The 25719-nt window shown below is 45.8% G+C and overlaps 2 protein-coding genes across 4 annotated transcripts in view; one reads left to right on the top strand and one right to left on the bottom strand.

The window, feature by feature from the left end:
- Positions 1-4827, bottom strand: part of ORC3 (origin recognition complex subunit 3) — a 79535-nt gene extending 74708 nt beyond the window's left edge. Inside the window, exon 1 of one of the 2 annotated variants that reach the window (XM_090036344.1) lies at positions 4715-4827. In XM_090036344.1, the coding sequence (XP_089892470.1) occupies positions 4715-4738 (24 nt within the window). In that variant the 5' untranslated portion in view covers positions 4739-4827. The remainder of the gene's footprint in view (positions 1-4714) is intronic. The other variant, XM_090036349.1, reaches the window with a different exon arrangement.
- A 129-nt stretch (positions 4828-4956) lies between these two features.
- Positions 4957-25719, top strand: part of RARS2 (arginyl-tRNA synthetase 2, mitochondrial) — a 63974-nt gene continuing 43211 nt past the window's right edge. The window contains exons 1-5 of one of the 2 annotated variants that reach the window (XM_090036296.1): positions 4957-5148; positions 11041-11114; positions 14554-14659; positions 20122-20205; positions 23846-23943. In XM_090036296.1, coding sequence (XP_089892422.1) covers positions 5110-5148; positions 11041-11114; positions 14554-14659; positions 20122-20205; positions 23846-23943 — 401 coding nt within the window. In that variant the 5' untranslated portion in view covers positions 4957-5109. The remainder of the gene's footprint in view (positions 5149-11040; positions 11115-14553; positions 14660-20121; positions 20206-23845; positions 23944-25719) is intronic. The other variant, XM_090036306.1, reaches the window with a different exon arrangement.

The following is a 25719-nucleotide window of genomic DNA, read 5'->3' as shown; positions in this document are numbered from 1 at the left end:
ATTAATGAAGATATTAAGCAGTACCAGACCCTAGACAGATCCCCAGGGAAACCCACTCAATACTGCTGCTTATGTTGTCTAATTGGGAGGAGAACATAAACATCAGGATTTAGATCTCAATTTGGTTAGGCTTGAACTCAAGAGAAAGATTTGCCCCCAACATCCAATTATTAGGGGTTCACCAAAAGAGATTTTTGGGGCCGGTACTGACGGCCGATATTTAAGGAGGCATATCAGCCGATACCCAACTGATTTCCAAAACAGCTACCTCCTGCTGGTAAGTCCGGAGTCATGGAAGGGGAGTGGGGAGGGAAGCAGCGAAGTGGGGCAGATCAATGCCACCTGTGGTGAGGGAGGGGGCAGGAGTAGGTATTGCCCAGGCACTGGTGGGGGGGGCGGGGCGGCGAGCTGCTGTTTGCACCCAGGGAGAGCATGGGGCAGGGCAGGCTACAGCCAGGGCACTGCAGGGCTCTTCTCCATGGGGGCTGGACTAGGAGCAGGCACCGGCACCACTGGGAAGATGCTGCATCCACCTGTAATTTCAGCACTACTCCACTCCCAGTGCTACCAGCCACCTGGCACAGCCTCGGCTCAATGCTCCGCCTCCACCCATGCTGGGAAGAGCCAGGGCTGTGCTGGGTAGCTGGCAGCAGCGGCACTTGAAGTGGAGTGGCAGCAAAATTTGGGGTGGATGCATCCTCCCAGAGCCACTGGCACCCACTCCAAGCCCAGCCCCCGCTGAGAAGAGCTCCATGCAGCCCCAGTTGCAGCCTGCCCCACCCCATGCAGATCCAGGGGGAACCACCACCCCCATGCACTCCCGGGGTGCAAGCAGTGGCAGGAGCTGCCTCCCCCTACACACAAGCCATGGCTCCAGGCTCCCCTCTGCCCCACCTGGGCAGCGCCTGCCCCTGGCTCTACCCAGTCCCTCACGGCGAGGGGCATTGCTCTGCCTCCCCCACCCTCATTCTTTCCCCACTCCTCTTCCACCACACTGAATTTACAGCTGGAGACAGCTCTCCACACTGCTAACTCCGGTCCTCACTGCCGCGGCTGCTCACAGCATGGGGAGTTATCAGCCAAATTATCGGCCCCATCAAGCCAATATCCGATACAGCCAGTTCTCTTTATATCTGTACTGAACCAATATCGGACCAACGTATTGGTGCACCTCTACCAATTACTGTGTTTACCTGAATCCAAGACAAGTTTTTTTTTCCCCCAATCAACATGGGGGGAAGCCTCTTCTTAGATTTGAGTACTGGCCTGGGCCTGGAGCCAAAGACAGAACTTAGCCCTGCCTGCCCCAGGCCAGGGTGGCTCATGTGGCAGGGGTGAAAGCTGCCTGGGTGGGGGTGAAACACAACCAGAAACCACATGGTGGCAAACACAGGGAAGACAATGCAGCCTCCTCCTCCCCTCTCCCATGCTGCTTACCTTCTGCTGCTTCTTTGGCTGTGAGCCTGAAGCTGCTGCTGCTGCTTCTGCCTGGCTAGGCTGGAGCAGGGCAGTGCGAGAGGAGCAGGCAGCAGGGGTCAGGCACAGGGACAGTGGGGGAGCAGGCAGGGAGGGAAAGGGGCAAAAAGTCTGGTCTCTCCCCTCCAATAATTAGGTTCTATAAATGGAAAATGATTATGAATTTACTGGGTAAACACAGTATCTAATATTAAACTTCTCCTGCTACACTGTTTTTATGGGACACACATATTTTTGGTTGGCTGAGGATGGTAGAAGGCCTTTTTGATCTTCAAGGTCTTATCTCAATTAAAGCCTTGAAATTATTTATTGTATATCCCTCCCTATCCAAGTCTCAGAGAGGCTTATGATAAATCATATGCAGAAAGAAATCCCTAAACAACACCCCAACACTCTTGAACTCTAATTCTCCCTTTCCTTCCAACCACAATTTCCCTGTCCAAACCCCCATGTAAGCAAACCCTCCTGCCAATCCCAACCAATACTCACATCCAGATACAAGAACCCTTTTTCCTCAGCCCCGACCCTCCATTCTCACCATGCAGCCCACACCATCCTCCAAAGTCCCCTTCAAGTCTACACCCCTGTTCTAGTACAGGGTATAGATGAATAATTTCTGAAGGGAAATTTACCACATATTTTACTCTGTAATAAGGAGCTGACACAATCAAGCTCTCCTAATGCCTGCCAAGGGTGGATACCCTGAAACACCAGGATATCAGGGTGTAAGAAAGACAGCCAGCACTAGGCAGACAGCTACCCCAGATCAAATAGACTTTTTCATATACTAAGTTTATTGCAAAGGGAAAATACTACATATTTTTTACAGGGTAACACTATCCAGTATTCAAGAAATTTATATTACAGTGGAACTGTGCATCATGCTTTTGCTCTACTTTTACTACATAGTAAAGTCAATTTATTACACAGTAAACGCACTGCATGTCTGCATTCTTCATAACCTGTTGCAAAAACCTATTTTGGTAGGAGTCTTTCTATTCACTTCAAGAGACTTTAGATCAAACCTATACCAAGATCAAATTCAAAGCTCAGATCCTTAAACTAAGAGCGTGTGGATCAAGAGAAGCACTTGCACAAAATTATGAAACCTAAGGGACAAGGTTTTGGACAGATGAAGCAATGGAGCACAGCTAGATGGTCCAAGCTTTGGACTGAATACTATTTGTAGACAAGGGGAAGGTGTCTATTATATTTATTTATTATTATTCATGATGTTTTCTCCTAACTGATGATTACCTTAAGATATTCTTGAATTCAGCACTGACTGCAATTTAGAAAATTAAACTTTTAATAACTAGTGCAAGCATGAGCCAGCGGTGTGACAGTATTTTGGTATATAAATATCCAGCATCATGTCTATTTCCCCGCTGTTACATACAGAGTGGATAAATATATTAAACTTTATGTACTTCACAAAATGTATATAAAGTATATTGCCATAACCCCATTGTCCCAGTCCCTTTACTGGGATAAGAATTATTCATTTCTATGCTGTATTTTCCATCCTTCAGAGCAGTGAAACATAATATCTATATGTCCCCTAACTTAGGACAATAAAAGATAACTGGAGGTATACAAGGACAGACCGAAAACACTAAGACTCTTCAGTTTAGAAAGAAGACTGAGGTGGGATAACAGAGGTCTATAAAATCATGATGAGTATGGATAAGAGGAATAGAAAACTGTTATTCACCAAATCCCAGAAGACAGGAACTAGGGGATACCTGCTGAAATTATCAAGAGGCAGGTTTAAAACAAACAAGACACATCATGCAGTTAACTTGTAGAACTTGTTGCCATAGGAAAAAATTCACAGAGGACCAGGCCACTGGGAGCTGTTGAACAGAACCATCAGAGATGTATCCTCTGATATCCCTGGGCATTTATACACATAGTTTTTTGTCCTGCAACACGCCAGAGATCCACAGCTTTGGAGCAGACTCAATTAATCAGTCTGTTGCGCATGCGAGCTGGTGTGCACTGCACGGCATCTCATGCAGTTGTATAAGCAGCAAAATGTGCATCAGTACGCAGAAAATGGAAGCAGTACACTTTTGAACTACAGCACCTATGTGTTTTAGTTCAAATGTGCACCAGCACCATTTTCTCAGCACTGACGCGTTTTTCCCCCTTTATACAACTACAAGCGTTGTAACACCAGGCGCTCACATAGGTAAATGCCCCCTTGAAGCTGCCCGACCTTAGAGAAAAAGACAGGGAACGGATCTCTCTAGATGTGTCCCATTCGCATATTCTTTCTCTTTATGCAGTAGGGGCCAACCTTTGTTTGGTCAGTGAGCCACAAATTAGTCTCAGACCCTCTTCAAAGCGCCACTGTGATTCTACCCTTCTCAGTCTCTTGCTGCTCCGCTTTTGTTCCATGCTTGGTGCTCCCTGCCCAATCTCCCACTCGGCTTTCTCCTTCCTGCCCAATCTGCTCCCGTGTTGCCTGCCCCACCTCATTTGTTGAGTGCTACATACAGAGATTACCCATGCCACTTGCGGCATGCACAAAGCAGGTTGGCCACCCCTGCTCTAAAACATCTACTACTTGCCACTATCAAGAGACAGGCCTACTGTGTTGTGCCATGAAGGTAGGCCTAGGCCCACCAGGAACTAGAAGCCCCCTCCCATCCCTTAATAGCTGGAGGGAGGCCACTAATTCCACAACTAATTATGTCAGACAAAAACAATATACCAGGAACAAGACTACAGATTATTAGTTAATACCTAGGGGTGCCAAGGAAGGGCACCAAGCAGAGAACTCCAGCCAGTGCCCATTGTGTCTGAAGGGGTACTGGGCATCACGCAGTGAAGCTCTGGGTTAAGACAAGCAAAGAAATGAAAGGCTGGTGCAAGGCAGAGAGCCCAGGAGGTGGCTCGGCCACCTGCCAGAAGGGAAGGCACCGCACGCTCGTACCAACCTGACTGTTGGAAGATTCCTTCCTGACCCCAGATGTGGGGATCAGTCTGACCCCAACTGGGAGCAGGGGTCCCCTGCATACCCGCCAGCCAGGGTCGGACACCCGGCAAGGCAACAGGGGCACGTAGGTGACGTCACAGGAGGCAGCCACAACCCCACGGGCAGGCTTCGCACCTCGAGCCCCCCGCGCATGCGCCCTCCGCCCCCGGCCGCTTAAACACGTGGCCTGGCTCCAAACCCGCGGCGCGCACCCCAAACCGCTCCGTTCTAGCGCCCCTTCCCCCGGGCACCCACCTTGGAGACGGAGCACGTGCTCATGTTAGCCCACCCCTCCCCCCGCACGTGCACGCAGTAACGGCTGCCCCCAGCCAGAGCCCGCGAGCCGTAGGGGAAACTAGGAAAGGGAGGAGGTGCTAGCGCATGCGCATTTGGAGAAGGGGGCAGCTTTTTCTCATCTCTCAGGGCTCCTCCCCCCTCGCGCAATGGGACCGTCCATTCCCTGCCCCGCCCCCCGAGCGGGCGGGTTCGAACACCGGAAGGAGGGGGCGCGAAGAAACGGAACCCCTCCCAACCCACACCTGGTACAGTCCAGTCTGACCCTTCCCTAGTTGAAAGGAGGATCGACTTCACCCTCATGGGGGGGAGGGGATGATTCTACACTTGGCAGCGGTGGGGGCTGCTGCGGAGCTATGGCGGCTTGTTACTTTCGGAGGAGTATCGCCTCTCAGGTACTGCGTTCCCGGCGCCGAGGGGGTCTCTCTTGCGAGAGGTCTAACCACCCTCCTCCTCGTCCCTCCCTCCCCCCCCGGCGGCCACTCAGGTGGTTCAGTCCGCCTGTTCGGAAAGCGGCGTGGCGCTCCACGACTCGCGGGTCTCCTGCTGGCAGGGGGTAGCATCAGGAGCGTCGGCCTGCCAGTGCAGCCAGGGAGGGCCAGGGTCGATATTAGGAACAACTGTGGCACTAGGAGGGGAGTGAAGCACTGGAATGGACTAGCTAGAGAGGTGGTGGAGTCTCCGTCCTTGGAGATTTTTAAGACCCGGCTAGACAAAGCCTTGGCTGAGATGATGTAGCTGGGGACGGTCCTGCTTGAAGCAGGGGGTTGCACCTCCTCGGGTCCCTCTAACCCTCACTTACAATGATTAAGGGAGGCCTCATAGCTTTGCATGGTGGGCCTTGGCCCACCATCCCATTGGCATATCAAAAGGCCTGGTTTTCCTGCACTCAGTACCATACCTAGACACCTAGCAGCCCTGGGCAGGCTTTTAGTAGAGATGGTGATGATGATAATCGATCAATAGAAAAAAATACCAATTTTGGGCCCCCTCTTTTCCCCTTTTGCCCATGCCTGTGTCTGGCCTTGCCTGCACTTGACTCCCCTGGGATGAAGCTCCAGGTGTGCCCTTGGCTTAAGCCCTGTCCATGGCTTACCAAGCCCCAGGATCTCCTGCTCAACCTCCTCCCAGCTCTAGCCAAGCGCTTCATCTCCCAGACCAGGAGGGTTGCATTGGCTGGGGGGGAACCTGGCTGCCTTCATCTCAGTGTCTTTGTTTTTCTTAAACTACTAGTTGTATTACCAGTTGCCCCCCTTATTAAGGGGGGCAGGGGGTGTAGTTTTTGGTAGAGGGCCTAGGCCCACAATATCTTCAGCACAACAATAGGCATGTTGGCTTGAGCTGCAGACCTGGAGTCAGAGCCCCAGTGGTCTCCTGTTCACAGCTGCTGTAATCCAAGTTAAGGTGAAAACGGGTGTCCCAGGACTTCTGGGACAAAGCCTTGCATCCTAGGATCCTACAGAGACACAAGCCCATTGTCCTGCTTGAGGTCCCTGGGAAGTACCATGATGACACACTTTCCCCAGAGCTGTGAGGTAATGGTAGAGTGGCCATATGTCCCAAAGGAGGGGATAGTCCCAGATTTTGAAGGCCACTCCCAGCCAGTTGGTGAAAATTAAAGCAAACATCTCAGAATTGGAGGGGCGTGGAAGAATTGGAGTCTGGCAGGAAGGCCGAGCAGCATGGAGCACCAGGCAACCCCGCCAGACTGTACCTGTGCTACTTCCCATCAACATCTGCTAGTGCCTGCAGCAGTGTTGGTGACTTTGAGAGGAAAGGGGCAGTGTTCCAGATGTCCCAGATTCTTATGGTCACTCTGGTTAATGGCCATTCCAGCTGCATGTGTAAATAACTGTCCCATGCTAGTTTTGGTGGGAGTCCAAGACCAGGGCAGTTAGATCCACGTTAATCCTTATGCCTTTGGCTAGAAACAGATGACCGATTCAATTCATCTGGCCTCCCAGCAAACAGACCTTACAGATGGACAGGCACCCATTGTCCCACATTAAGTATCGGTGAAGGTACTTTGCCTCTGAACAGTTGTGGCTAACAATTGTCACTTAAGTCTCGTGTGTAAATGACTATCCCTATGCCTGTTTTAATGCAGGTGTAAGCCTGGGACAGTCGAACCCAAGATAAACCCAACATCTAGTTCTGACCATAAAAACCCTGTGGCTTTGCATTGCAAATACCCCCCCAGGAGAAAGTTTCTCTGGTTTAATTCCAAATTTGCGCTGCTCAACCTATCCCGCCCTGCAGGCTGGGTAGCAGCAGGGGAAAGGATGGCACAGGGTGACTCCTGGAGCTGCCTTTTGCCATATACACTGCTGCCCCTGAGGAGCCCTCAGTCCCTTCATGGGCTTTAAAGCAAGGGGAGGGCACCTTTTAGCAGAGTCCTCCAGGGACCTTCCACTGCCATCCTTCCAAGAGCTGTTCCTCTCCTCCCTGTGTTTGGCACTAGCCAGGGCAGCACCATTCAGGGCTTAAACTGATCCCCCAATGCAGCCCTATACTCCTGCCACTAGGAAGCAGCCTCCAGAGACTGTCAGCATGTTTTGACTTCCCCTGTAAAGACAGACCTCTCCTTCTCCAGCTGCTGCTGCTCTGCTGATCCCAAGAGCCAGTCAGTTGCAGGGACTAGCCATGCGGGAGAGCCTGTTGCTGCTCCATTGAACTATCATGTCCTGCTCCTCCCACTGAGGCAGGTGCATTTGGGAGGAGCAGTTCCTTTAATGTCAGTCGCTGCATGGCTCAGAAATGGAGCTAGACAGCACAAAGGCTGCCCTGGCAGCAATGGGGTTGGACCAGGTTCAGGTGAGCCCATGGATACCAAAGAAATAGAGGGAGCTTTGTAGCAGCTGCTGCTGAGTTGTCCTTGGGCAAAAGGAGATTCCAGTGTGGGATATCTAGTGCCTGATGAGGGAGCAGAGTGTGCAGGAGCAGCTGCAGGTGCAAGAACCAGTGCTCAGTTCTGTAAAGAGGGGAAGGGCAGCTGGGTGCTGAAGTCTCAGCAGCCTGGAAGCTGAGCAAAGAAACAAGGATGTGTGTGCGCAAGGACTTAGGCGGGACAGGATTGGAGATGTTGAGAGGCAGTTCCTCTTGGCAGCAGAGGCTTGTAGCACTTTTAGAAGAATCTAATGGCACCCTGGTTGATGATCATGGGCATACCAGTTCTCTTCTATTCTGTATTTGCACTCTCAGGTGCTTTTCCTATGGATAGCACCTCATATTTGTTTTTGTTCACTTTCGTCTTGCTGTCTGTGGCAAATTAATCAGGATGCCTTTGAGCTTTGACATGATTCAGAGTGTTTGCGGCCCCCCCCCCCCAGTTCTGTGTCATCTGCAAATTTAATCAGTATGCGCTTTGACTCTGTATCCAAGTCACTGATAAAAATATTAAACAATACAGGATCCAAAACAGACTCCTTTGAGATCGCCCTGCAATCCAGCATTGATCTATATGGAATTACTCTTTGTGGCTATTCAACCAAATATGTATCCACCTAATAGTAATTGTAGCTAAACCAAATTTCTCCAGTTGTGACTCTGAAAACTGTATTGAAGTCCAGGACATTATGTCCACTTTCCCTTATTAAACAGATTAGCCTGTCAAAGAAGGAAATCGAGATAGTTTGACATGATTTAGTTTTGACAAATCCTGTTGTTTAGTAGTGATTCCCCCCTGACTCCTTAAGCACAATTATCCAAGTTATGCTTGCCTGGTTTCTAGACCAGGGCTGTCCAACTTCTGAGCATCCAGAGTTGCATTTTGTGGGTGCATCTCTACATGTTATTAATGTGACACAATAAAGTCCAGAGCAGTTCAAGCCAGAATAAACTGCTTCTATGCATAGTGTCTACAAACATGCCTGCGACAGCAGCAATTTGAGCTGGGGCAGAGCAGGCCTTTGGCTGGCTGAGCTGACTGTCTTCAATTTACTCCCATGGTCACCATTTATATGTGCGTGTCAGCAAAATAAATTACTCTGCCATAAGATAGTGCTATCCCCAACAGTACAGGAGACCCTCGCCATTTGTGGGGGATATGTTCTGGAAATCCCTGTGAATGGTGAAACCCATGAATACAGGCTAACTCAGAGATGGAATTCAGGCTAGCTTTGAAGCAGGATTAAGGATAACAAAAAGTCCTTTTTCAAGTACATTGGGAGCAAGAAGAGGGCACCAGGCCCCTGCAAAGCTCAAATGGTTATCTTGTGGCTACACCAGATGAGAGAGCTGATATTTTTAACAGTTTCTTTGCCTCTGTTTTCTTGAGCAGGGACCGGGAGACATCCTTCCTACCAGAGGTAGGGACAGTCTCGGGGATGGGTCTGTCAGGCCTTGAGTCAGCGCAGATGTAGTTAGGAATCTTCTGGAAGGGCTGGACATTTTTAAATCTGCAGGTCCAGATGCCCTCCACCCAAGGGTGTTGAGGGAGCTGGCAGGGGTCATCGTGGAGCCCTTGGCCTGGCTGTATGAGCATTCGTGGTCATCTGGCCAGGTGCCAAAGGACTGGAAACTAGCTAATGTGGTCCCAACTTTTAAGAAAGGGAAGAAGGAGGACCCAAGTAACTATAGGCCTGTAAGCCTCACCTCGCTGCTTGGGAAGATCTTGGAGAGAAACATCAAGGAGCATATTTGTGGGGGGCCAGCAGGGGAGATTATGCTCAGGGGCAATCAGCATGGGTTCATCAAAGGCAGGTCCTGCCTGACCAACCTGATTGCCTTTTATGACCAAGTAACTAAATCCTTGATGATAGTGTTGCCGTGGACGTAGTCTTTCTAGACTTCAAGAAGGCCTTTGACACTGTTTCTCACCCCATTCTCATAGGTGACTGTGGCATTAATGCCTACACAGTTGGATGGGTAAAAAATTGGCTGGTGGGGCACACCTAGAGAGTAGTGGTGGACAGATCGTACTCAACCTGGCGAGATGTGAGCAGTGGGGTACCCCAGGGCTTGGTCCTCGGGCCCACACTGTTTAACATCTTCATCAGTGACTTGGACGAGGGGGTTGAAAGCACGTTGTCCAAGTTTGCTGATGACACTAAGTTAATGTAGGGTGAGGTGGGCGCACTTGAAGGGAGAGAGAGGCTGCAACTAGATTTAGACAGACTACAAAAGTGGGCAGATGAGAATAGGATGTGGTTCAACGTAGATAAATGCAGGGTGCTGCACCTTGGGGGAAGGAATCCACAGCATACATAGAAGCTGGGGAGTTCCCCTCTTGAAAGCACAGAGGTGGAAAGGGATCTTAGAGTCATTATTGGGGAATATTTGGCGCACCGCGAATATTTGAAACCACGAATGCCAAACCCGCAAATAGCAAGGGTTTACTGTATTGTCTTATGGCGGAGTTAATTAGTTTCCTGTGCCCTAATACTGCACACATGTAGATGGTGCACTCTCTGTGGACTATGGGCCACATCCCTCACAGGTCCATCCCCCTTTACCCTCTGATTCCATCCCCCTGCTGTCTGGGGCCCCTTCCCAAACAGATTCAACCCCCTAGCTATGTGGAATCCGCCACTTCCCCTACTGCATGGGGCCCATGGGCAGCATCCAGAGTGCACATTACTCAGCATGACTTCTGCCACATGGAGCTGGTCCCAGAGTTGTGTGCAGGAAGTAGAAGCTGGAAGGGACAAAGGGATCCTGGAGACCTGGACTGCAGCAGCAGGAATGGTAAGAGAAGTGGTGGCCAAGTGAGAACCAAAAAGCTGCATCCAGCCTATGGGCCTCCAGTTGGACAGAGCCCTGACTGAGACCATGGGTCTGCCTCATCATGGGCACTGAAAATCATTAGGGAAAGCAAACACAATTCCCACTTTGTGCTTGGCATCTGAATAAGCCTTGTGAATAGAAAGCATTGTTGTTCAGAGACAGGTTTGCAATTAGTTTAGTTTTATGTTTCATATTATTGTTTGGTATTATGTTGTGTCTTCATTCAATTTTAAAATGTTAGATGGTACAGTGGAACAGTTCAGCTTCACATTTTATTAGATGATAGCCTTCTGCAATCTTCCTTCTTTTATCTACAAATAAAAGAGCTCACGTGCTAGGGTCTAGAGCTGCATATATTGATTAAAACAGCTCTCTCCAAAGTTCTCTTTGTGTTGTGTTATTGGCTGTGTTTTTAAGATCTATTTTTAAAATATGGATTACAATTAACTGTAATTAACGTGCATTCTGGATCAGAATAAGTTTATAAAAATATATGCTATGTCCAAACAGAGATTTTTACCGCCCTCTTTCTTATTCTGTTTTGCTCTTTATTTCAAATCTAGCTTTCAAGAATTTTGGACCTGCCGCCAGAAAGTTTGATAAAGTCAATATCTGCAGTTCCTGTCTCCAAAAACCGGTAGTGTTGACATTTCATGTTCTAATGAGTTGAATTGATTTTAATGTGGTTGTGGGACTTAGCAGTATAGGTTCCCCATGGGGTTTTAGGGGAACATAAATGCAGAAAAAAAAATGGTATAATTAATGTGCAGGATATCATTGTTATCTATAGTGGTCCATTTTTGAGCAAAACTTAAATCCAATTAAATCACTGTTTGTTTATTTAAAATAATCATTTTTTTCTCTCAAAACAGATTTCTTCCGATATTAATATCAGTACACTGAAAATAAATATTCTGCTCCCTCATCTGAAATGCAAATGATAACAATCTGAAAGGAAAATGCCTAGAAACAAATTTAATTAATTTTCCAATGTTTTTTCCTTGTCCTGCTTGAACGATGCAAAGAGTGAATACTATTAACATTGTTAGGCAAATGGGATTTTAGTAGAATAAATGTTAATATAAGGTGATATGCCATTGCATTAACTATAAAGATGACTGTAACTGTCAGAGAAAAAGTATATCAAGGCAGATTAAATTCTTCTGCACTAAGATATCTTTTGAATAGTATAAACTTGCAAAGATTCTTAACTTCTTTTTAAAATATTCTCTTAATCCTGGAAGTGCCTGATGTTAGTGAGAGAAGTGGGTGGTCTCAATGAAGTCAATGAAACTATCCATGCTTAAAATTAAGCACACACTTAAGTGTTTTGATAGTCAAATCCATCAAACAGAATTAGGCCCCAAATATAAAGAACATCACCAAAATGAGGCTACTACTGAGTAGAGCAAGGTAAAGGACCAACATGTGTGATGCACAACACTGTGGGGGATGTGGAGTCTACCACTGTTTCTTTAACCAATAATCAAGACATCAAGGCCGCAGTAAGCCAGTTTAGCCAAGAGGTGATCATGGGATACCAGATCAAAGACTTTTTTAAAGTCGAGGTATGTGATGTTGATCTCTTCCCCCTTGTCCAGGTGATAAGTCACCTGGTCGTAAAAGGAAATGAGGTTGGTCAAGCAAGACCTACCTGCAACAAACCCATGCTGAGTATCCCTCAGGATATTGCCTTTAGCTAGTCTGTTAAGGATGGCCTCCTTGATAATCTTTTCCAAAACCTTCCCCAGGATAGAGGTCAGGCTGATGGACCTATAGTTAGCTGGATCTACTTTCCTTCCTTTCTTGAAGATAGGCACGACATTGGCCCTCTTCCAGTCATCAGGCGCTTCACCAGAGTGCCAGGGGCTGAGCTATGATGCTTGCCAGCTCCTTGAGTAGCCTTGGGTGTAACCCATCAGGGCCGGCTGACTTGAATGTATCCAGCCTGTCGAGGTGTTCCTTCACGAAGTCAGCTTCGATGGAGGGCAAGGAATCTGCCTCGCCAGGGCCTCCCTGACCTATAGTGGGCAGAGCTGTCCCATGGGGCTGATGGAAAAACTGATGCAAAGTACCCATTTAGTAAGTTCGCTTTTTCCTGGGCATCAGTTGCCCCATCTGGTTTAGCAGGGGTCCAATGTTGCCCTCGCTTTTCCTTTGACTCCCCACATATCTAAAAAAGGACTTTTTATTGTCCTTGATATTTGTAGCTAGCTAGAGTTCCATCACAGCCTTGGCTTTCCTGATTTGCTCTCTGCAAGTTCAGACTAAAGCAGAGTATTCCTCCTTGGTGGCGGTTCCAGTCCTCCATCCTGGATGTCAGCACAATCCACTGGCTGGGGAACTGGCTCCGCAATAGGACCCTGAGGGTGGTGGTCGATGGGAGTCAATCATCTTGGTGCACTGTGACCAGTGGGGTCCCACAAGGCTCGGTCTTAGGGCTTATACTGTGTAACATCTTCATCAATGATGTGGACATTGGTGTCAGAAGCAGATTAGCCAAGTTCACCAACGACACCAAACTCTGGGGTAAAGCATCCACACCTGAGGACAGGAGGGTGATCCAGGCAGATCTGGACAGACTCATGAAATGGGCGGACGAGAACCTGATGGTGTTCAACACCAAAAAATGCAAGGTTCTCCACCTTGGGAGGAAAAACTTGCACCATGCTTATAGGCTCGGAAGTGCTACGCTGGTTAGCACTACAGATGAAAGGGACTTGGGGGTCATGGTTGACCACAAGATGAACATGAGCCTTCATTGTGACGCTGTGGCTAGTAAAGTGAGCAAAACGTTGGCTTGCATCCATAGACGCTTCTCATGCAGATCCCAGGACGTCATTCTTCCGCTGTACTCGGCTTTGGTGAGGCCTGGAGTACTGCATCCAGTTTTGGGCTCTGCAATTCAAAAAGGAAGTGGAGAAGCTTGAGAGGGTGCAGAGGAGAGCCACGCGGATGATCAGAGGTCAGGAAAACAGACCTTATGATGAGAGGCTGAGAGTAATGAGGCTATTCAGCCTGGAAAAGCGCAGGCTCGGGGTGATCTGATGGCCACCTATAAGTCTATCGGGGTGCTCATCAGGATCTAGGGGAACGACTGTTCACCAGAGCCCCCCAAGGGATGACAAGATCAAACGGTCACAAACTCCACTGTGACCGGTTCAGGCTGGACATAAGAAAGAGCTTCTTCACTGTCCGGGCCCCCAAGGTTTGGAACAGACTGCCACCTGAGGTGATTCAAGCACCCATTTTGAACGCCTTCAAAACACATTTAGATGGTTATCTTGCTGGGATCCTATGATCCCTGCTGACTTCCTGCCCCTGGGGCAGGGGGCTTGACTCACTGATCCTCCGGGGTCCCTTCCAGCCCAAATGTCTGTGAAAACTAGGAAAGACAATTTCACTATATTCTATCAGTCCTCAGTTTTTGCTTTCCAATAGCTTCTCTGTGTGAGGTGATTAAAAATACTCTGTTAATACAGCTACAGTTTTCAAACTAAAGTGTGTTTCCGCAGGTGAGGTTGACTGTCTCAGATGCAATGTATTAATTATACACTTCCGAAATACTGCTGACTGATTAGGTAAAGCCTTTAAAGGTCACTGGAAATTGTAGACATTTTGAAAAGGTTTAGGAAAGCATTATGTTTGCATACATTGTGTGGCTAAAGCATTGAATTTATTTTTAGCTTGTGTCCTTTTAGTCATCATACCTTGTTCGATTTTGCCTTTTTTCTTTTTAAAGTGAACAGAAGTTGCTCACTTTGCACTCATGTAAGGGACACACCATGGTCAGAGTTGACAGCTGAATTAATAAGTGTTTATTGAAGAAATACAGAACCTGTTACAAGTTCCATCATCACTCTTAGGGAACTATGATCTGTTGTCATGGTTTTTTCCCCCCAAAGGATAGTGGGAACAGGCTATGACAGGAAAAACAAATTTTGACACTTGTTGGTTTGACCTGAAGACTTTTAGTAGTACCAAAATGTAATTATTCCACCCTAAGTGAAATCTCTATTATACAGTAAGCTTCCATAGCAGTTCAACATATTTTCCCAATCTCTTTCTCTCTTCAGGCAGGTTGCTGATTTCCAGCTCTTTGTGGATTCTGTGACAGGGAACAGATCTAGCGGTCACTCAAAGGCAGATCTTCAGCTTCAAGCACAGAAGTTAGCGGAGAAGGTACCATGATACAATAAATGTATTTATTTGATACAGTTGCAAGCTTATTAGACAAAAGAAGACATAGTAGACATCCTGGAGCAAATGGTCCTCAACTACAAGCAGCTCCTACTGATTCCATTGGGAGCTGCACCTATTCAAGTAGAGTAGAAAAATGCATTAAGCTATCTGACCCAGTTGCGTATGACACCTTTTAGGAAACTAGAGAAGGAGGGTTGATGAGACATCTGTGAAATGGCCTCACCAATTTTTTAAAATCAAAATAACCTGAGAGCAGTTCTGGAGAGTAGACTGGAAGTAACATCTAAACGTTAGGTCCATTTTGGGTCCAGTACTATGTAATATTCTCCGTATTGTTGTAAAGGTTATGACCAATCTGTGGATGATACAAAGCCAAGAAGTATCAAATATACTTTGAAAAATGAGATTTTAATAAGGCTCTCCTGTTCACAGTACTGTAGAAATTGGATTGCCAGGAATAAAACCAGAGGCACCGCAGAGAGAAACTAGTATGTGTAAAAAGAAATAATCAAATGGACAAATAGGAAGCTATATGGAAATAAAATAGAGAAGGATATGATTGTAGTCCCAGATTCAATACATTGTAAGTGCGGTTTTTAAAAAAAACATAGATTACATACATGCAAACAAACAAGCATACAGTGCAGTGATACTAAGAGAAATATCACTTCTAAAACACGAAATGATTCAGTGCTGGTTTGGACTGGTACTGTTTTATTTTGACAGTACGTTTCCAATAGATTAGAGAGAGCTTAGAAGGAAACAGGTTAAAAACGAAAGATTGGCAAATGAGATTTTTGAGGGAAAGTATGAGAGAGGCAAGATGACTGCACAAAGATAACTGGAACAGATCCTGAGCTGTGGCCAGGTGGTTCTTTGTATAGCTCAAAGGTGACAAAATAGGGGCCTATTGACTTTTTTAACTTGTGCTGGCTGCTAGTGGCTCTAAGGGGCCATTCTGGAGACTGGGGATTTGTGGTGAATAAAGGAGCCCTTTCCATCCCCCTATACTGGCAATCACCAAAGTCATCATATGAAAGCCACTATCATTATATGCAACCCAAGAATACCCCATATGCAGAGAGAATTCTTCCTTAGTCAAATAAACAGGTTTTAAGGCAGCTTGAAAGAGTACCTAAACCAAATTATCTGTTTAAGGATGTCAGTAAAACATCTGTATACCCCATAAAAGATAGGATTCAAATTGCAACTGAGCACAGATGCAAATTCTGTAAAACCAACAAGCTGTTAGATTAAGGGATTAGATAAAAAGGGTGGGTGGTCTCTGGTGTGTATGTACAAATGTAAAATATTTAAAAGCAAAAATACACAAAATGAAGCATGTTGACAATGAATGAAGATATTGATACAACAGTACTATGGAAATGTGATGGTAGTAAATAATAATGTATTGTTATACCTGCATGCAAACTAGGCAAAAAAGGCATATTGACTAAAGAGATGGAGTGGCACTGAATCTAAATGATTTCATAGATGATTGCAAGCTGATCTTACAATAGAGAGAACTGCAGAGTTAAGCATACAGATATAACTTCCAAGCTGAAATAATTTAGCTGTTAATAGGGCTGTGGTTGTGGCCTCCAAATCAAGAGCAAGAAATGGTCTCATTTATCTCTTGGGTTCCTTTGAACATACTAACAAAGAGGTGGATAAGGGAGAGGCACCTGACAAAATTTACTGCAGTTTCTAAAAGTAATTTGTGTCATGCACTTGAAGCTGCTAAAGAAGCTGAGTAATTATGGGGCGAAACAGGTTAAGTAATCCTGGGGTGTGAGGCAAAGTACAGTATTATCACAGATCAGCAGCTGACTAGGAGATAAACCAAATGTAAGATTAAATGTGGTGTTTTATGGTTGTATATTAGGACCTTTATCAAGTTATTAGTGTTCTGGAAAGAGGGGTGAGTAGTGAGAGTAAAATGGCAAATGACAAAAGTTATTTCAGTTTAGCCGGGACTTGAGATAACTGTGAAGAACTTCACCTAGGTTGTTTAAACTTTAGAACTATGTGAATGGGCATTATGATGGCTAATAAAACCCAGCACCAGTAGCACAATGTCAGTAAATGTATATTAATGCTTTTATGGGAGGATATTTAAACTGTTTGCATGGTCCTAACTATATAAACTCAAGAAATGGATATGGGTGTCATTTTGGACAATTCAACAGATTCCTCTGCTCAGTGTGTCACTGCAGTCAAGAAATGCTAATGCTGCCCAAGTAACATAATGGTGGATAGGAAGAATTATTATTATTTTTAAAACTTCATTAGTTTGTGTTTTAATTACTGAAAAATCCTTTTCCCTGGCTGTGACAGATGACATCTCGCCCTGCTTATATCCATTCAGAATGTTGCTGCAAAGATTATTTTCCTAGTTTACCACTTTGACCAAGTGAGTTCTCCCTTTACATCCCTTCACTGGTTCCCACTTAGTTGCAACTAATATAAGCTATTTTTCAATTTCATAGATTCATAGATTCATAGATGCTAGGGTCGGAAGGGACCTCAATAGATCATCGAGTCCGACCCCCTGCATAAGCAGGAAAGAGTGCTGGGCCTACATTACCCCAGCTAGATACACATCCAACCTTCTCTTGAATACCCCCAGGGTAGGGGAGAGCACCACCTCCCTTGGGAGCCCGTTCCAGACCTTGGCCACTCGAACTGTGAAGAAGTTCCTCCTAATGTGAAGAAGTTCCTTCTAAGTTTCAGGCACCATCACAGCATATCTCTGCTCAGTCTGTCATTTCTAATTAAATGTTGAGATGTCAGGTTGCCCCTCCTCTTATCTCATGTTCCCAAACTTCACCCATTTGATAATTTTTTCAGAAAAGCACCTTTGTTCTTTTTCACATGCTTGGAAGAAACTCCCCATAAATCTCTGTAGAGTTGCTGCATCATTTCTCTTTTCACCTCTTTCCTTAAAACTCTTTATCAGTTTGGTGCCGGCAAAAAGATAGACAGTGGTTAGGATTCTGAGCCCCGCTGCACATTCTTTCTTGTGGTCCCTTGTCTGTCTGTGTACATTTGTCTCTTTTTCTTATCCTTAGTTTGTAAGATCTTTGGTACAAACACTTTGTTCTTTGAATGGCAGCTAGCATAGAGGGGCCCTGCTCCTAGGCACTGTGAAAGTAAAGCTGTTGGGTAACCTCATCTGGGTTACTGTGTGGAATACCAGTCCCACTGCCCTAAAAAAAAATATTAGAGAACTAGAGGTAGCTTGAAGAAGAGTAATGAGAATGATCAGAGGCCTGACAAAATGCTCACATAGAAAGAGAGTGAAAGGATAAATATTGCTTATCTTTGAAAAGATAAGGATGAGGTGGGGCATGATAAAGTTAAGGAATGTCTAGAGAAAGTAGATCAGAAATTTCCATCAGTCAGAGATACCAGACCAGTGAGCAGGCCAGCAAACAGGAGTTTGAGTGGGACCAGTAGGGGAGGAGAGGAGCAGCTGCCAGGTGCTCCCATCTGCTTCTTGCAGTGGAGTTCCCAGTGTGAGAAGCTTTGCAGCACTGCTCCCTCTACTCAGCTGCCAGCCCTAGGACAGGGGCGAGCAATTATTTTGGGCAGAGGGCTGCTTACTGAGTTTCAGCAAATCATTGAGGGCCACATGGCAGGCAGCCCAGGGCAGATTAATATTAATTTTCTAATTTTTTTAGTGGCCCCGTGGGCTGGATAGAATGGCCTGGTGGGCTGCATTTTGCCCACCCCTGCCCTAGGAGCTGAGTACAAGGAGCAGTGCTGTCCTTTGCCATTTTTCATTTGCCCCCTCCGCTTCTTAGCTGAGTGGTAGGGGTCCAGGCTCAGGGAGGGTCTTCCTGTGGTACTGGGTCAAAGTGTTGCCCAGTCTAGACAGGTGCAGGGAGTCTTTCCCTGCTGCTCTCTTCCCTCTGGGATTTGAAGGAGTGAAGCAGGCTCTGCTCCCTTCACCTTCCCTAGACCAGGATCACCCTGGTGTTGGAAGGCATGGAGAGCAGGGAGAGGGTACAGCTGCAGAAGGGTTTCAACATGTGCAGCACAGTCAGCAGAAACTGCTCTTGCTGCGGCACAGGTAGCTCCATCAGCAGCAGAGGCAGAAGCCCCATCACCATGAGCAGAACTGGGGTTCTGACCATGGTAGTGGGGCTTCCCATGGTGGCAGCCAGCACACTGACATCTAGGTGCTGGCACCCCCAGAAGCTCAACAGGCAAACCCTGCCACTGTAGCCAGAATGTCAGCTCTGGCTGTGGTGGTGGACCTTTCTGCTGTAGCAGCCAGCAGCCTGGTTTTTGTTGGCAGGGGAGGCAGCTCCAGATCCCCTGAGCTGGGTCTTTTGTCCTAGCTCTGGCCACAGTGGCAGGGCTTCTGCCAGTGAAGTCGCGCAGTGATTGTCTATGCAGAGTCCTGACTGCTGCCATAAGTAGTCCCACCACTATGGGCAAAGCTGGGGCAAAATTTGCAGTGGGTACTGACCTATGTCAGTGGGCTGGATCCAACCCACAGGTCATGTTTGACACAGCTGCTATAAGAGAGATGATTGATTGCCATTACAAAAATGGGAATGTTCTACAGCTTTATTTTTTTTAACCAAGATTTTTCAGAACATGGTGCCTCTAATAAGCTTTAAAGTTTTAAATATGAAACACCCTGAAGTGATCTGAGCTAAACATCCTTTACTGTTGATATGACTCATAAACTTTATCACTATATTTGCTTTTTAGTGTGTTAAGTGTGGACTTATGCACAACATTTTTATAGATTCATGATCTGATTTATCACCATATTTGTACTTGATTATATTAATTCTAGGGGTAGGAATAATGCTTTTATAATACTTGGCCCTATTTTATTATTACATTTGCATTTCTGTTCTTTTTGTTTGAATTTATATTATGTTATGTCATTTTCGGGAGCACAGCTTTCAGCCAGAATCCGTAATAATAATAATAAATTGAATTGAATGTGAAACATCCAGGAACCAGTGACCCTAACAGATGCTTCAGGTTGAACAGAGAGCTGATGTTTCTAAAAATCAGGTCAATTATTTAAGAACATAAGTAAAGATTTTGGATCCCACCTTTGGGCTCCTATTTTTTTTCCAAGACACTGGTAACTAATATTGATTTTTTTATTTTTTTTTATTTTTTTTTTGTTACGCACATCTCTCTACTGTTGTTGAGATCAAACACTGCTTTCAGTTAAATTTATAAAAAATGACTAGATTACAGAAAGAAACAGGTATCGTGTAAGGCTCAGCTAGATGCTTATTAAGGATGGGTTGGAAATAATAAAGTAACCTCTCACTTCTTACAAGGAGGATGGATTAAATGACCCACTGAACTATTTCACGCCAGTATAAATATTCATGTAATTTAATGAAGACAGTGTTCCAATTCATTTGTTTCTATGGGTTTTGTTTGTTTGCTTGTTTTTTTAGCTAAACTGTGATACAATAGTGAGTGAAATCAGCATCGGTTCAGGCACAGTGAACTTCAAAATAAACAGAGAATTATTAGCAAAGGTAAGTACTCTTAATTTTTGTACATATGAATGCAATGGCAACACAAGCCAATACAGAAATAAAAACCAACTACTTTGTGTTAGATATTCAAAAAGTTATCTCTGGTTTTTCATATGTTCCCCTCTAAGGATCCTGGTCATTCTGTTGTTACATAAGAATTTAGAATCGGGTTCACAAGGGTCTGTCTGAAAAATTTAAGGAAACAATTTTTCTTACACTATTTGATTGTACCAAGTCTTCTTTCCCCTACCTCTTCATGGTTCTGACCTGGTATGTGCATTAGGTTCAGGTTCCAAAATGCATCAGACAAAAACTTAATCTTGAGTCAAGCTGTCAAAGAGCCTTGCTTTGGAGAGTCTGTTGTAAAAAATAAAATAGTAACTTTCTGATCTTTTATGTTGTATTATAACTTAGTTTGCATCAAAATAGGAAGGTCTCTTCTCAAAGTCTCTTGGCTAATTGGAACAGACCGCTTAAATGTTAAACCAGTAATTTAGTGATAGGGTGGCTGCTTTTCCCAAGGCAGGGGTTGGAAACCTAGGGTCCATGGGCTGGATCCAGCTTGAGGAGCCTTTGGATCCATTCCATGGACCTGTAGCTTTGGTGGCAGTCAAGTACCAGGCTCCACCAGAGGGGAGAGCTCTCTCTGTACAGTGCCACAGTTGGGCAGCAAGGAAAAGAGGTGAGCCAGATAGTTTCTAGTGCCTGCTTGTCTCGGAGCCTCACTGGAAAACATTGCCAACCTCTGCCCAAGGGATATACCCCAATTTTGGGGACCTTGTTCACAACTTTCTTTGAAAGGCAAGTGTATCATCTGTGGGTGGCTAATGATTTTAGATCCAAATGTTTTTTGTGATGCTTAAAGTTGGGCGGGGGGAAGCTTTGCAAAGCTGGTTGCTCAGCTAATTTATGGAGCTAGGTGCATCACATTGTTTTTCTGAAAGTCTTAACTGGAGATTAATCCATGTTTTTGACGCATGAAATTGCGATATTGGAAAAACTGATTGCCCCTCTCTGGGGAAAATCATGATTATTTTCTATATTGGCAAAACCCAAGAAGGTGCTCTTTCCTGTAGGACTTTTATTAATAATTTAGACTTATAGTCTTCTTTTGTTTATAAAATAAATTAAATATACACTTTGTAGCATAATTCCTCTGTACACTTCTGTTTGACTAGTTACTATACTTCTTTCCCTGCAAATATCAAAATAGTTAAAAGCCCCATAAAAACTACTTTCATTTCAAATTGAATATGTATAATTCATCTCAACAGTATGTAAATTCATTGAGAATAGTGTGCTTATTTAAAACATTTAGTGTCCTAGGTTCTGATTTTATTAATGGCCATATTATCAAACCAGAAGTTCTCTTTCTGCTTAGCATTTTTATTCCAGCAAAAATAACTGCCTAACCTGAGGGTGAATTTTGCTAGCATAAGGGTAGAATTAGGGCCTGATCACACATCATTAAAATCCATGATGGAGAGAAGAGTAGAATAGAGAAAATCAGGGTACCATTTGTCCTCTAGCCAGTAAGGAGAAAAATGAGACTGCAGGCCTATTATATTTTTTTGTTGATTTTTTTTTTTTTCTTTTCCCTCATGGTTTGTACTCTGATATTACAGTATTCCACGCCAGTATGAAAATATAAAAAAAGATTTCTGTAGAATTAGCAATTCTGCTTGTTCCTTACACTTGCAATCTTTACCTAATATAACAGAATCCCTACCTTCTGCCTGAAAAGACTTTTTCATTTGCAAAAATCTTACTTGATATGGTCAGGGCCCATATACTCCTCAGCAATTCTTCCCCATGGCTGCAGCCCCAATATGATACATTCTGAGGTACATTGAAATCTCTGACAGATGGAAACATATACAAATATTTTTTATTAAATTAATACAATATGTATTTATAATAGGGTCCATACAGTATTTTTGGTCTCATAGATTGAATTCAATAAAAAGCTCAATATCTGAATTTTTTTCAGTGCATTTCAGTCAGTCCACAGAGTCTCAGCAGGTAAAGTGAGACAATATTTTGCAATTTTTAGAGGTGCACCGATGCATCGGTCCTGTATCAGATAGGCATCAACATAGGGAAAGTTGACAGTATCAGAAATTTGGCTTTTTTGCCTAACGTGGTTGATAAATGCCCCATGCATGCGTGCAGCCACAGCATGCACGTGGCCAGGAGCACAGCCCAGCAGATTGGAGAGTAGCATCTGGCTGGTAAGTCTGGTGTGGGGGATGAGAAAGGGCGGGGAGTGGGGGTGGTAGATCCAGGCCCCGGCAGTGAGGGAGGGAGTCAGTCTGGGGCAGACACTGCTCAGCCAGGGCGGGGCACCTTCAGGATCTTGCAGCCTTGGACAGGGCTGCGAGCAGCTCGTCTGGGGAGTGTGGATGAGGGGGGGACAGCTCCTGCTGATGTGTGCACCTCGGCTCAATCCCCGCCTCTCTCCACATGCTAGGGAAATCCAGGGCTGCACTGGGCAGGCAGGCAGTGGCAGCAGCACTGGGAGGGATCTACAGTGAAATTTGGGGTAGCCCCCAAAGCCCAGCCCCGGCTCCAGCCCACCCACCCACCCTGCACATATCCGGGGGGCACATGCCTCACCCCCCTGTGCTCTCCCAGGCTGTAAGTAGCAACAGGAGCCATCCTTCTACCCTAACAAGTGCCCCACCTCACCCCAGCTGGGCATCGCTACCCCTGCCCCCTCCCTCACTGCAGGGGGGCATTGATCTGCCCCTCTATCCCCACAGCCCTTCCTTCCCCTCCCCTTCCACCACAACAGACTTGCCAGAGGGAGGCTGCTCTCCATGCTGTATTGGAAATTGGATTGGTATTGGCTGATATGCCTCCTTAAAAATCAGACATTGGTAATGGCCTCAGAAATCTCTATTGGTGCACCCCTAATTCTGACCCTTTGATTGGGTCTAGGGTCTAATTTTAAAGGGTAGCCTTTTGTTGCAGGATTCAGCACTTCATTGCTAAAGAAGGCGGAGTGGTATACCTCAATGAGTGTCTTGCTTCCTGTGCATACTCTGGTCAGAACTCTATATCTGACAGTCCGACAAAGCTGGCTTCTACTAAAATCAGGCTTTACCGGTGTTTTTGCAAAACTTCTTTTTTGTAAAATCTTAGGTGTCCAGCCTGGTTGGAAGGACCTGATTGAAGTGAGGCTGGCAGCAGTGGGATTGAGAACCTTCTTCCCATACCTGAGCTCACTGCCCTACCAAACCGTGTGCCTGGAGTGACTCAGCTTCCCTGCCACAACACTTTTTGAAGTCATGTACTTTGCCACTGTGTCCTAAGTGACCAAATTATTTTAATATAAACTTGGGTTTTTCTGTCTTTCATTTTCACCAAAATCAACAGGTTTGCCAGCTGATGCCTTGAACTTTCAGCTTTTGAAACAATAGATGTGAGAGTACATTTCAAAAGTCCTTATATTACATGCAGAGAGAGGAAAAACTGAAAAATCTCACTGAGCAGAGTGTGGGTGCCTGCTGTTGTAGAGTTGCTAATAAATCCTGAAGGCTGCAAGATCAATTTCAGTGATTAGTAAAACCATGTTCTTTACTGGTCTCTTTCTATTGATGAAGCAAGTTTCTCTTCCATTTCCCTCCTTGTTTTTTAGACAGTGTTGCAGCATGTGTTTAACGATGGCTCAGAATATGGAATAAGAAGTGAACTCTTCTCTGCACTGCCCAAAAGAAAGATAGTGGTTGAATTTAGGTGAGTATTAATCCTTTTACAGAAATCAAAAAATGCCTTGTAATTAAATAAGAGAGGCATGTTGTATGCAGCAGTGTTGGGCAGCAGTATTGCTTAATTGGACTAAGCAGAAGTAGAACATAAATCATATTTGTGGCTTTTTCCTGGGACTGATGAGTGTATTTGGTGTTTGGAGTGACAGGTTAGGCCTCAAGCCAGCTTTTAGTGAGAATATTATCCCATTGGGTAAATAATGTAGTTCACCAGCCTTTTTTATATTAATTCTTTTATCAAGAAATGAAAGCTGTCCCTCTTTCACTTTTAACTGGGCTACAATGTTTTTAAGTGTGGCTCTGCAGCCACAGCTGCTTGAGCCTTGTGAGTCTCCAGCTTAGGTCACTTTAATACTTACGTGCCTGGTCACTCTTGCAGATCAGACATTTGGATCTCTGTTAGCTTCTGAATTGCAGGCATAAAGATCCAGGTACATAACTCACTCGTGGAATAACAACCTACCCTCTCCCCCCCTAGAAAAACTATAGGCACTTTTACACCTGCTCTGGGGGTGGGGAGGCAGCGCTTTAATTAGAGCAGTTCAGAGAGCCGCTCTGATTAAAGCACCACCATGTCTCGTGTATCCTATGCTTAAAAATTCTGGTGTAGATGCTTGAACTAAAGCTTGTTCAAGCTTCAGATAAAGCACTCCTGCCACCATTTTTAAGTGTGGGGACACTGGTACATGAGATGCAGGAGGTTGCTAGACCATGGCAATTCATAGTTGGTAGGGTTGGAAGGGACCGGAGCAGATCATCAAATCTGACCCCCTGCCATGGGCAGGAAAGAATGCTGAGGTCAAATGACCCTGGCTAGGTGATTATCAAGCCTCCTTTTGAAGACCCCCATGGTAGGAGCGAGCACCACTTCCCTTGGAAGTTGGGTCCAGATCCTAGCCGCCATGACTGTGAAGTAGTGCTTCCTGGTGTCTAGTTTGAACCTACCCTCAATCAACTTGTGGCTGTTATTCCTAGTTAGTCCTGGTAGTGCCCAGGGGAACAGGGACTCTCTTGTTCCCTGCTGATCCCCCTGGTAAGTTTATGGACAGCCACCAGATCCCCTCTGAGCCTTCTCTTGTGGAGGCTGAACAGGTTCAGGTCCCGTAGCCTCTCCTTGTAGGGCCTGCCCTGCTGCCCCCTGATCATGCGAGTAGCCCTCCTCTGGACCCTCTCAATGCTGTCCTCAATTCCCTCTTGAAGTGCGGTGCCCAGAACTGGATGCAGTACTCCAACTGCGGCCTGACCAATGTTGCATAGAGGGGGAGGATCACCTCCTTGGTCCTGCTTGTGATGTATCTGTGGATACATAACAAGGTGTGACTTAAAGCTCCCTTTTCTCCCTGCTTCTTTCTGCCAGCCTGGCCCAGGGTCTGGCAACCCACCCCTCCCCTGCTCCAGCTGCAAGTGAGGCAAAAGCCTGAGGGGCTGCTCACCCCCACCTGGCAGACCCTGGCTGTGCTCCAGGGCCAGGTTTCCTACCACCTTCTCAGCTATAATAATTATTGGAGTAATAATGCTCCAACTGTGGACCAGGGGGGCTGGGCCAACCTGGTTCTGTTGGAGCAGACAACATAGCTCAGCCCCAGGCTGCAATTGCCACCCCCCAGCAGACTTAATTAACTGAGTCTGCTCTGGCATGCTGGAGTTCCAGTGCATCAGAGCAGCCTTTGCGCTCATGTATAGGTGCCCCAGATGCCCAGTTAAGGTCACTTAATTTCAGAATATTTGTTCTATATTCCAGTTT

Source organism: Crocodylus siamensis, chromosome 1, assembly GCF_052110815.1.
Source record: "Crocodylus siamensis isolate JL-2025a chromosome 1, ASM5211081v1, whole genome shotgun sequence".
Taxonomy (NCBI): Eukaryota; Metazoa; Chordata; order Crocodylia; family Crocodylidae; genus Crocodylus; species Crocodylus siamensis.
This window is presented reverse-complemented; position numbering and strand designations above follow the sequence as displayed.